Source organism: Strongylocentrotus purpuratus, unplaced genomic scaffold (assembly GCF_000002235.5).
Source record: "Strongylocentrotus purpuratus isolate Spur 01 unplaced genomic scaffold, Spur_5.0 spur5_contig_855, whole genome shotgun sequence".
In the NCBI taxonomy this organism is placed as follows: domain Eukaryota; kingdom Metazoa; phylum Echinodermata; class Echinoidea; order Camarodonta; family Strongylocentrotidae; genus Strongylocentrotus; species Strongylocentrotus purpuratus.
In genome coordinates this window covers 329,302-342,696 of record NW_022145563.1, presented here as the reverse complement: position 1 = coordinate 342,696, position 13,395 = coordinate 329,302, and the positions used below count along the sequence as shown (strand labels likewise).

Sequence of the window (13,395 nt, the reverse complement as noted above, 5' to 3'; positions counted from 1 at the left end):
CGAAAATTTATTATAATCTACTCCTCAGACGAACGATCAGCAATACTCTTTTTGATGGAATGTAAACAAATTATTCTTTATTATTTTAAATTTGAAGTTTCGTGAAATTAGTACGGGAGTTTCTTAGTCATCATACTTTTTTCAAGCTGCATTCGGAGGGGAAGAATCGGTGGGTTCTTAAATTTGTATACTTACGATGATCATCAAAACGTCAATCATTCATATTTATCCCTTTCCGTTATTGGATTTTAAATACATTTCATTTTGAAGTGGAAAACAAAAATTAAGAACTGCAGTGATTTTGCTAATCGGTAAATCAACTGCGACCAGACATCATAGGCTTAATTAAAGTGTCTGAGTATGAGGAAATGATAAACAGACAAAATGTTGATGAATTTACATGAGGAAAGCGGGCTCCGTGTGTTTCCTTTCAATCGTCCTTGTCCTCTTTCTGCAATATGAATAGTGATTATCGATAATAATATTACTTCATAATCTGATAGCAACATGAAAGACAAACAATTACATCCAACATGTCCAAATAAAAATCTAATAATGAATATAGACTTGACGGAGAGAGAGAAAGAAAAAGAGAGAGAGAGAGAGAGCGAGAGAGAGATAGAAAGAGAGAGAGAGAGAGAGAGAGAGAGAGAGAGATCTGGGGATCATGACCGTGTTGCCCACAAATAGCACTTTTCATTTCTTTCTTGGCTGCTTCTATTCTATATTTACACATAAATCAACACTTTTAAACTTTGACGTCAGTTGCAAATGAACGTCATTTTGAACCCGTTATCAAGCATGATTGTACAGGCAAATTACCCCGATACAAGACATCAGTAATGCTACGGTCACAAAGGTTCGTACGGACAATAATTTCTTACGAATCTCCCTGTTTTTCCATTGTCTTCCCGAATTTCCATTGTCTGAAAATCGTTCGTACGGCGTTCGTAGCAGTTCGTAATGGCATTTGTGACCGAGGCTTTAGATAATCAATTTTGTTTGCACTGTTTATTTGCATCCACTTTGTATATGAGGCTACTCCCAAAGGCGTGTCAAAGACAGCCGCATCAGGCACTGACGCCCTCCAATATAGCACGGTACAAGTAACTGTAACTGTTAGTAAAATAAACACAACCCAATTTTCGCACTGTTTAATTGCATCCACATCGTGATTTTACTTCAACATGACGCGTCAAAAATTGCCGCATCATGCAATCTTGTGAAAAAGAAGATGGATATATACAGGGGTGCAGGCGCGTACACAGAGGGGGGGGGGGGGGGGGGGGGGGGGGGTTTAAACTCCCCCTTTGGTATTTTTATATGTGTAAACCCCCCCCCCCCCCCCTTGGATTTTTTTTTTTTGATTTCCAAGTTATTAACTTTTTCAAGTCACTCTGAATAAATATAACATTTCAGAGAATATAAGAGTGGTAATAAAATTAATAACATGCTAAATGTTAGTCCTGACTCTTGCCTGCAGTGTATAGGCCTACCAGACTGATATCATCTATTTTGAAACGAAATTTAGACATTACCAAAAAAAAATCCAATGGTGAGGGATATCAACTTGTGAAAGTATTATGTTACCAGTGGGCAAATGCATTAATAAACAACCAGGAAAGGTTCATGTAGACAGAAAATTTCCACTCCTGATCTCATACAAACTGTCTGTTTCTTAAAAACATAATATAAAACTTACGTTCCAACTATACCAAACAACAAACTTCCATTATCTCCCTTTTCACCCAGATATACTTATCATACCAGATACGCTCTAAATTCTAAAATATAAGCATAATGTTCCCCTAAGGCCCTGACCAGAGCACTATTTTTTTCTTCAAAAACTATAACCAGTCTTAGAAGGTGCATTATTATTGGAAGGGTGTTATAAACAAAACTTCAACCTTCAAAAACACCTTAACTATCTTATGCCTGTTACGTTTGAATACAATACAAAGGCCTATATCAGCTTTTCAATAAAACAAAAATAAATTGTGAAATAATAATCTTTCTCAAAATATCGAACTGGAGTATTCTGTTGTATTGCTCGTTTATGTACATACAAAGAGCTTTTTTCAAGAGGCACTAGATCCATGTGTGTAACTTAAGAAAGAACTTTTTAAGTTTACCCGATTTTGTTCAGGTGTCTATGGAAAATTGTTATTAAAAGATGCATGTTTTCATAATTTCTCTCGTAATTTAGGTTAATAATTTTGTTCAAGGTAAATAGAGGAAAAGGTGTATCCTTATTTCCATTTGCTATTAAAAGATTTTGCTCCTTTCGGAAAATAGCTCTTCATATGTTTTACATGTAGAGACAGGGGTGGATCCAGGAATTTCTTGCCGGGGGGCACACGGTGGAAAAGAGAACATATATATATATATATATATAATGTTTAGTCCCCAAAAAAATCGCAACGACTCGGCCAGCCGCTGAATAAGCGAGAGGGGGGGGGGGGGGGGGGGGGAGGGGGAGGGCAATTCTTTTTTTTGATCACGAAATTTTTAAATTTGACATTTTGCTCCGTTGGGGGGGGGGGGGGGTAAGGTCACCTTTTTTGGTTAGCCATTGGCATATTTTATTTTTTATTTATTTTTTAAAAATAAATTAAAAAAATAGAAACAAATTGGCCGAGCGGGGGGGGGGGAGGGGCACGCCCCTGTTTTTCAGTACATTTTGAGCGAATTAAGAGCTGATTTTAACATATTTTTGGCCGGGGGGGGGGGCACGTGCCCTCTGTGCCCCCCCCCCCTGGATCCGCCACTGAGAGATATAAATAAACAAAGAAATGGATGAAATCAATAAAACAAAATAGATACCGAGTATGAATCAGGAAACAATAAGCGAGTTCGTAATTAGAATTTGCGCATGTGCAGATAAAGGTCATTCGGTCCCAAATTGTGAAACCATTGAGACGAATACTGGTATGGTGCTCATGAAAGTTATGTTATCAGTATTCATTTATGCACCAACAGTACATTTATCTGATACACAGGTAGAAGTATTCTTCTAAAGAGGGCAAACAAAAGGTATTCGTGAAGCACCTCCATCACTTCGACAGTGATTATTCTAAAATGCACAAGTGGGACGTATCCATAGTGTAAAAGATCTGTGGATATTTGGGGGTCATGCGTTCCGAAGCTATTTCTGATCTGGCTTATTAAGTTTCATCTCCTACATGCTGCCATTTGGACAAAACCGTCTTTCTCTTGTCTTTCTTCCTTTTCTCTTCTGTCCGTTTTTTCCCCTTTTCCCTTTTCCCAGGTAGCAAGCCCATATGGGGCCATATGGGGATGATCTGGGTCACTTGTGCCATCTGGGCTAAATGGAACCTATATGTACCCCATATGGGGCCAATATTTCGTAACCCATATGGGATCTATCTGGGCCTGCCCTTATGGGTCCCAGATGGGAATGAGCTGGGCGTACACATATGGGCAGAATATGAATATGCCCATATGGGTAACACATGGGGAAAATTCTGGGTATAACCCACATGGGATATATCTGGGTTAACCAAAATGGGTACCAGATGGGATTAAGCTGGGCATAACCCATTTGGGCCCAGTTTGGTATGGGTCCCATCCGGGTCCCATCTGTCTTATATGGGACCCATATGCTTCTTGGGTGCAGAGGCCTTAGGGCCCCAGATGGTTTTTCATATGGGGCCATGTTTGAGAGAATATGGGACCCATGTGGGTCCCACACGGGCTTGCTACCTGGGTTCCTCTCTGTCTCTCATTATCTCTCTCTCCCACTCTCTACTTCTTTTTTGCACTTTTGCGCTTCGCGCTTAACATTTAGCTCGTTGCTTTTTAACGCTGCGGCTTTGCATTTGGCGCACTGCATTTCTATGATGCTGTTGATTGAATAAATTGAATAAATTCATCAATTCCTGATGAAGCCGTATGAGCGAGAATTCAATTTATTCTTGTCTCATATACGGTTGTCTCATTTACTTCGTTTTCTATTTCTATATGTATGTATTATGAAAATGAGATAGCAAAATGTGTATATTGATGGTCATCTTGCGAGTAATAACCATTAACTACTCTCATCGGGCTCTCATCGTTAATTTTTCTCTTCATTTTTTTTTTATGGTGAATTATTGGGGGGATATATATATATATATATATATTATTTTATTTATTTATTTATTTATTTATTTATTTATTTTTTTTTTTTTATTTTTTTTTTGGGGGGGGGGATATATCCCCCATCCCCCCGGGATCGACACCCATGGATATATACTTACTGATATTTAACCCACAACGTGGCAGACTTGCTTGAGGCCCTTGTAGCCTTCTAATGCAGCGGCAAGCTGGTCTTCACTGATCCCACGTTTGCGGAGAGCCTCATTCCTACGCATAACTGTCGTGAAATCAAGAGAAAAATAATTAAGTAGAACAGCAGTGGCAGATCGAAGGGCCCGGCATGGGGGTACGCCCCTCCCTCCCTCTGCGACTACGTTAAGTTTAAAACAAATATATGCCACCAAACATAGACATATGAAGACCGTTCACTTGTTTTTCAAATTGTTTGTCTTTCCTCTTTTTGTTTTAATTTCCCTCTTGCTCTCTTTCTCTCTCTCTTTTCTCTCTCCTTCTCTCCCTCTCTCTCTCACTCTCTCTCGCTCTCTCTCTCTTTTCTCTCTCCCTTTCTCTCTCTCTCTCTCTCTCTCTTTCTCTTTCTCTCTCACTACTTGATGATCAAAACCAATAAACCAACCAATTAATCAATCAATCAATCAATTATTCATTCATTCCACTAATCAGACACCCACTGACTCACTCATACTACTAACTTACCCAGCTCCTTAAAAGGCAGCGAGTTGACCACACCGCACCCCTTCTTTACAGCACCCGCGACATCATGTGCGGCTTTCTTGGTCCAATCCCCGGCATCGTGGACCGCCTTCTTAGTCCAGGAACCGGCATTGTGGATCGCATGTGAGAACCAGCTAGCAGCCAGGACGTCATCTACGGCCTCTTCATCCAGATCTAGAAATGTGTTACGTAATGGGGGAAAATAAATGCAATGATTGTATGTTATCTTGTTCTAAAAGACTCTAAAATATTACGCTAAAAATAACATAGAAATATAACACTCTTAGAATGCATACTAATATATAAAAGGGACACTTTATTATTGACACTAAACATTCTAAACTTTTATCAGAATGGAGATTGCACGTTTTATACTTAAATTTTTTTTTTGGAGTAAGTTTTATTTTATCATGCTACTCCCCACTGGCGTACTGATGAGGGTGGGGGCTTGGGGGCAGTTGCCCCCCCCAATACAATTCAAACGTGGTTTATTTCTTATTCAATACCAGTGATTTACAATTGTTACTGAAGTGAAATGACTTTCCGGGTTTTTTTTCTCATTTTTTTGTAAATTATACTTTTGTATACGTTTTTTGGAAAACAATTAAATTCCCAAATTTGTAGTCAAGCAAAAAACCCTCAAGTACCCCTTTTTACTTTAATTAAACACTTCTTTTTAAAATTTCAAATAGGTGCCCGTTCCACATTCTTATAAGTGTCTCTAACGAACTCTGATAAGTGCCCCTTTACAAGTTCAAGTTCAAGTTCATTTATTCAAAACCACACAAAACATGATATAATCTTTTACATGAAAAAGAGACTGGTAATAGTACATCATTAAGTGAATGGTTTTAGGACCCCTGTAGAAGCTAAGCTTGTGAGCGGGGCCCTATAGTCAACAAAATACATACATTAACGATATGGCAAGGTGAATAAAAAGAATGTAATGTTTATACAAGGGATGGAAACAAACTAAGCTACAGAATATAGAACACAAAAAAATATTCACACACACGCGCGCACACACACACACACACACACACACACACACACAGTCCTTAGTGGTCTATAAGCATTTGAGAATGAGAAATTATTAAGATACAAAGTAGAATTATGTCAGTTTTCCAAGTAGGTACGTTTTAGATAACCTTCTAAACCTACAAAGAGTTGTACTATATTTTATATCATCAGGCAAACTGTTCCATTCTTTGATGCAAGAGATATGGAAAGAGGTCAGAGTGATATTTGTTCTTGCAAAAGGCTGATGAATAAGACCCCTTTGACGTGTATTATAATTATGAATTTGTGAGTTTTTACGGAATAAATCTTTTAACGTACATTCATGAGGCATAAACTGAAGTTTATACATAAACAATACGCAATTGATTGACACAAGTCCTCTTAGTGGTAACATTCTTAATCGAAGGAACAATGGAGAACTTGGATGTTTATAATTAGAATTAGTAATAAGCCTTATTGCCTTCTTCTGCAATACTCTTAACTTATCAAGATATGACTTAAAAGTGTTTCCCCAGGCAACATTACAATATGTCAAATAAGGAAGAATAATACTATTATATAATGTTATCAGCACTCTTTCAGGTAAAATAAATTTCAATCTAAAAATGACACCTACACTTCGAGACAACTTAGTGCATACAACATCTAAATGATTCTTCCAAGATAAATGTTCATCCATAGTTAACCCTAAGAACTGAACATTTTCACTAAGTGCAACATCATGGCCTCCAACATTAAGAAAAGTAATACCATCTGGAAGCTTTTTACCCTTTGAGCGAAAAATAACACATTTGGTCTTTTGAACATTCAATAATAACTTATTACAACAATACCATGCATACAGTTTCTGAATCTCTTGATTTGCAATTAGTAATAAATCTTCAGCCTTCTTATCAACCAGCAGCAAGCTGGTATCATCAGCAAACAGGGAGTATGAGAATAATGTTGACGAGTGTATTATATCATTTATATAAATTAAAAACAACAGGGGACCAAGAACAGAACCCTGAGGTACACCATATTTAATAGAAGCAAGTTGGGAACTACTACCATCCACCACAACAAATTGAGATCTGTCAAACAAATAGCTTTGGAACCAAGACAATGCTACACCACGTATTCCATAATGCTCTAGTTTTCTGAGGAGGATACCATGGTCAATGGTATCAAACGCCTTAGATAGATCTAAGAACATCCCCAGACAATACTTGTCTCCATCAAAAGCTTTTATGATATTACTTAATAAATTAAACACACCCATTTGTGTGGAGAAGTGCTTACGAAAACCGCACTGCTGAGGAATCAAGATATTCTTTTTAGATAAAAACTCATTTAAGCGTTTATAAATTATTTTCTCAAGAATTTTAGAAAAGATTGGTAACAGTGATATTGGCCTATAATTAATAACATTTTTACGGTCAGATTTTTTATATACTGGTACCACTTTAGCTACCTTGAGTTTATCTGGAACAACTCCCTGAGATAAAGACATATTAAAGATTTTACATAAGGGATCAATAAAAAGGTGAATGCACTCCTTTATAATTCTAGGTGAAATATCATCAGAACCACTAGATTTAGATGGTTTCAAAGATGACACAATATCAATGATCTCAGAGTTTGAAGTTGGTTTTAGAAACATAGATGCATTATCTTCACACTGTTTCATATAATCACGAAAAGATTGTGGTACTTGAGAGATATCTGTACTGATTTACCTCAGATAAATGCCCCTTTACCTCTGATAATTGCCCTATTCAAATCTGAGAGGTGCCCATTTTACATTAACATAGGCTATATGCCTTTTTCCTTTGTAATAAGTGCCCGATCCTCTTCAGACAAGTGCCCCTTTTTATCTTTGATGAGAGCTCCTTCTCACCTCTGATAAGTGCCAATTTTTATTTTAACACGTGTTCCCCCTTTCTTTCTAATAAGAGCCCTTTTTCCTTCTGAGACATGCCTGTTTAAAAAAATATATATCCACCTCCCCTTCTCATAAATGCCCGTACCCCCACCTCTAATAAATGCCTCTATTAAAATCTCATAGGTGCCCCTTTTCCTACAACAAGTGGCAATTTTGCTTTGTAATAAGTGCCCCCTTATATCATCACAAGTGCCCCTATTCATCTCAAGTGAGTGCCCCTTTTCAAGTACAAGAAGTGCTCTTTACCACCTCTGATAAGTGCCCATTCACCTCTTATATTATGATTGCCTCTTTTCAAATCTGAGAGGTGTCCCTTATGTTTTGACAAGGTCCTCTTTTTATTCTTATAAATGCCCCTTTTTATCTCCGGTGATTGCCCTTTTTCAAAATTGAGAGATGCCCCCCTTATCTTTATAAAAGTGCCCCTTTTCATCACTGATAAGTGACCCTATTATTTTTGCACGTGTTCCTTTATCCTTCTTAAGTGGTGCCATTTTCCTTCTGGTACTTGCCCCTAATTCTCATTTGTAATAAGTGCCCTTTTTCCTCTCTGGTGAGTGCCTCTTATTTAAAAATATTAAAAAAACAGTACATCTTGACCGTCATTGTCAATATCCGCATCCCCTCTTTATAAAATAATTGCCCATTGTGCCGCTTGGCGGTGATGCGGATTTTTGTTCTGCCCCCCCCCACCCCCTCCTCCCCAACAACAAAAAAGATTGTACTCATTTAATACGTCAGTGCTACGCCTAGTGTTTTGTATAAATTATTATTGCTTTCTCCCTCACCTACCCTCTCTAATCTCTCTCTCTTCTTCTTCTTTCCTCTCTTTCGCTTTATTTCTCTATCCCTTTCAATTTTACATTCCCTTTTTCCTCTCTACCTTTCTCTCTCTTTCTCTCCTCCCCCCTCTCTCTCTCTCTCTCTCTCTCTCTCTTATTCTCTCTGGTCTTTGGAACTTACACATTTGAAGGTCCCCTTCATCATCGAAGAGATGTTCCAAGTTGGCCGCAGTCACGTGAGCGATCACCAAACCAAGGACCACCACGGTTACGAGTATGGTGCCTTTCATTTTTAAAGAAAATCTATAAAAAAAAAAAAAAGTGTTAAAATAGAAGGAAAATAATTAATGTTTAAATGATTTTCAGCACTATTTTCTAGATCTTAGATTCATACCATGATATTTTAAGAAACTTAAATCAACTTTTAATTTAATGGAAAGCACGATAAAGTTCTTGACATAGGCGTATGAGGCGGGGGGGGGGGGGAGGGGCCGGAACCGCCATCCAAAAATTCAAAATGATAAATATCCGAGCAATCACCGCTAAACATCCGGTAGCAAGGTAGTCTATTTTTAAAATATTTTTATATATCTTTGATATATAATAACACTATATATTTTCACTCGCTCGCATGCAAATCGAGCATATGGAAATTTGATAATCGAGCAAGAGATTCAGCCCTGCTAACCCTCGGATAGGACGTTACGTCCTCCCACCTCCCCGTGTAGAGGAGAGTCACCACCTTTGCACGGAACCCGCTGCACTAAACCACAGTGTAGTGGTCCACCTGCACACCTCCAATCAGTATAATAGCCGAGAGGGGAGACAAGAGGGTTACAAAGATTCAGTTCGCTTTTCGCCTCCCAGGCACAGGTGACGACGAATAATTAATGATAATAATAATAATAATTGGAACAAGGGACACTATGTTAATCCCGTGAAAGTGCCCCTCGACATGGTGATACTTGAATGATTATTGTACTATTTGTACCACAAATTATTTTCTTAACACTCCCAAAAATATTTTTCTCACTTTCTTAGCCAATATGATTAACAATCCAATAACTCTCACGACCATATCAAAATGCTCAACAAACTGTTAACATGTTTAAACGCCTTTTTGTTGAATGTAAAATATCAGAATAAAATTAGTTTTCTCATCAACAGATTAAAGAGGCGGAGTTAAAAAAAAACATCGATCTGATGCGCCAAATTGTTTATTACTTTCGCATCCTACCGAGCAACAAAATATCACCCGTCAGGAGAGTGACAAAAGTTGATGAATGTTTTGCCAAAGGACATTAGTATCTGGATGGGATGCGAACCCTACACCCTTGGATTGAGAGTCAAGTAAATGAACCACTAAACCACGACACCTCCATGACTGTTATCACTTACCAATACAGGAACGGTCAGATGAAGACTGTTGAAGACGATGGTTTAGAGATCTCTATAGTATGGTGCAAGAAAGGTTGGTTCTGTTGCTCTTGTCGAGGTCCGGGCTGGCGAATGATTGTTTTCTTTTGCAGGGCCCCCATTTATGTTTTTTTCTCGGGGCAAACACTGGCGTAGACATGGCGTAGACAGGATGTGAACATGCAGCGTATGGCGGACCGTATGGTCTCAGGTAAGGTGATCCTGCCTTGACATAACGGTCGATCACATTCACAACATGATCAGTCCCCAACACATCTTATTCATCTCTTCTCAGAAATCTTACTTTTTAATGCGGGACTGCACTTCTTGTAGCTACTTGCGCCCTCTTTACATCCAACAATGCCTAAGCAGTACGTGTTGAGCACCATGGTTCCCTTTTTCTTATGTTAACTGAGAGCTGATTTGATGAGATAACCACATGTCAGTGACCACGCAGGGAGGTCTAATCCCCCCCCCCGCCAAACTAGTGCAGATAGCTTTTAAAGATATAAAGAACCATCTAAATGTACCTTTAAGAAACGTAGGAAAAACCTCAATTTTTCTAGGGGGGATCTTCCCTCCTTCCCGGAAATTTTGAAAAAATGCACATAAAAATGTATAGCAAATACTTATCAAAGTCTGCAACACACTTTAAAGGCTCTGGAGGGCCCAATAGTGCAGCGTTCAGACTAATAAAAATGAGGAAAAAATCTTCTTACTACGCTCCCTCGCATAATATCCTTCAAAATGTACTGGCAAATATCGCATTTCGTCCCCCCCCCCCCCAGTCATGAATACAAATCGTCGCCATTGCTTGTTGGCTTTCTCAGGTTTGATACCGTAATGTTAAAAACGATATTTATTAGACATAATATAGTGTACATGAGAGCTTTTTCTTCAATAGTGATGGAGAAAATATTCATAGTTGCATATTCAGGCAAAATCCAAGTTTGAATACCGTAAGTTCATTTAATATAAATGCGCAATAAGTGTGTAATAGTATGAGTCACCCCGGCCAAATAGGGACCTGAAACCCGAAATATAATATATGAAAACCTTTTCCCTTTTAAGTGCTTGCTTCCTTGACAGAGATATGACATATTTCGGATTTGTACCCCACCCCACCCCTCCCACTTCGCAATAGAATTATGAAAGTTCCACTTAATTGAGTCTAACCCCTCAACTTTATAATACAAACATGCCGCCTCCTTACTTATTAATAGTTCTTCTTCTTATAATTCAATACCTCTTATCCGGTGAAAGCGATATTCTTATCTATCAAAATAGAGACTCTCGCGACACCATTGCTGGTATCCCCTCTGTTACAAGGCTATCTGATACCAAACATTATACCGGTAGTTGTACTTTATCATTCACTCAATAATTATTATTATCATTCCGCTCTGCAACACTGCAATTCTTCATAATTCTATGCTTTTCCACATAAAGTTCAATATAAAATTGCAGTTGCGTTAATGACAATGTAAATGTTATGAAGAAGAAGAAAAACGAATCGACATTAATGGATTAGTACATCAGTGCCATCATTTTTGTTTTGCTATGGAATATGACACTTCATTTTCTTTTTCAAAAGCTCTTTTTTTAGAAAAATTACAAGAAATTGCCAAGGTCTCTTCACTGAATCAATCACAAATATTTGGCTAAAGAGCTTGATAATACATAGAGGTGTCGTGGTCGAGTGAGTATGTCACCGGACTGTGAATCACAAGGTCCGTGGTTCAAGTCCTGCCGCGGCACTAATGTCCTTTGGCATTGATCTACATTTGCTACTCGATCTCCACCCCGGTGTTAAATGGGTACCCGGTAGAATGCGAAAGTTAATGTGGTTAGATGAGCAAGTTTGCGCTTGTAAAAATTATGCCTGGCTGGAATGCTTCCCAGGGAGTGGAGAATGTGCATACATTGTTTGCGATTGAAGACTGAATCCTATGACTGGAGTAATAATACATATCTGTAAAGCGCTTTGAGAGGGCCTGTGGTCCTGAAAAGCGCTATATAAGTACGAACTATTATTATTATTACATGGGGGCACTACCGTGTGAGTCAAAAAAAGTTTAAACCTAGAAAATTAGGCGAGGCTAATTATTTTAAAAATCATCCATGAACAGTAAATTATTATACATCTTTTGAAAGAGCGTTTTATCCCAAATCGTTTGGTATCATTTTTGTGTGGCATGTGTTCACGCTTGGATGAACGGGAGACATTGAGGCTGTTCACACCGCAATGAGATAGCGCGGTCTATCGTAGCACCCCCTTTTTTCTAGCGCGCGCTAGACCGCGCTCTCTCTCGTGGACCACCCCCAAGAGGTGCTCCTGTGGCACGCCGTTTTGGCTCGCCGTGGCTCGCTGTTGGGCGGACCAAAACGACGTTGTACCTTCCAAACCGTAGAGATAGCGCGGTCTAGCGCGCGCTATCTCTGCCGGTGTGAACATCCTCATTGTTTGCGAGAGTGCAAACATGGACTTGCGCCAAAGTTGCCTATGTGATGTTTGAATAAAACAATTGGGATTTGGGTATTAATTCAGTCTTTGCAGATCCAAATAACATCCCTAAGAAAATTAATCATGCCACACATATCAAATATCGAATATTAAATATCAACGAACATTTGTGCGCGCGTGTGTGGGTGTGTGTGACTTTGCCCTTTGCAAAAAAACATATGCAATGCATTTCATTTGATACATGCAATCCATTTTCTCACTCCGCTAATCCCAATATAATACATACTGTAGGCATCACCTTGGCGTAAGTCGATTTTTCGCACTGTCGCAAACAATGCCACCTGTTCATCCAAGCGTGAACACATACCACACAAATATGGTACTAAATGATTTGAGATAAAACACTCTTTCATAAGATGTATAATAATTTACTGTTCATAGATGATTTAAAAAAAAATTAGCAATTTTCTAGATGTAAACTTTTTTTTTGACTCTCACGGTATAGGCTATTTAGCTAATAAACCGGCCGACTAATATCTAACAATTTTATTCATCCTTTTTAAACAAACTTGACAGCCTGAAAGCTTGCCCAATGATTGCCCGACATGGATTCCTATTATTTTATTTATAACATGTCACTAGGTCCCCAGTGAAAACATCCATACATTTTAATATGTTAGTAAACCGATCTATTGTCAACCAGGCCTGAGTAGCCCGCTCAAATCCGTAGTTAAATTTTGTATTCTTTTATCAATATTCGACTTTAAACACATTATTTTGGGGGGAAATCTTTCCAGAAGTGTATCTTAAATGACGTCCTCTTTCACATTATGATAAAATTTAAATGAAATTTTGCTATCAAATTGTTCGCGACTTTGGGGCAAAGCAACGAGATATATATTAAAAACCAAAACAAATGACCAATCTAGAATCACCAATTGTAGACTATATTGGGTTTC

General features: G+C 38.3%; 1 protein-coding gene across 1 annotated transcript; it reads right to left on the bottom strand.

Moving 5' to 3' along the window:
* Window positions 1-90: 90 nt before the first annotated feature.
* LOC115928656 lies at window positions 91-10,057 on the bottom strand. The gene is made up of 5 exons (XM_030996300.1): window positions 9,955-10,057; window positions 8,738-8,859; window positions 4,813-5,004; window positions 4,260-4,375; window positions 91-451 (listed from the first exon to the last, which is right to left on the bottom strand). The coding sequence occupies exons 2-4, from the start codon at window positions 8,844-8,846 to the stop codon at window positions 4,266-4,268; spliced, it is 411 nt and encodes a 136-aa protein (XP_030852160.1). The 5' UTR covers window positions 8,847-8,859; window positions 9,955-10,057; the 3' UTR covers window positions 91-451; window positions 4,260-4,265.
* Window positions 10,058-13,395: the final 3,338 nt, after the last annotated feature.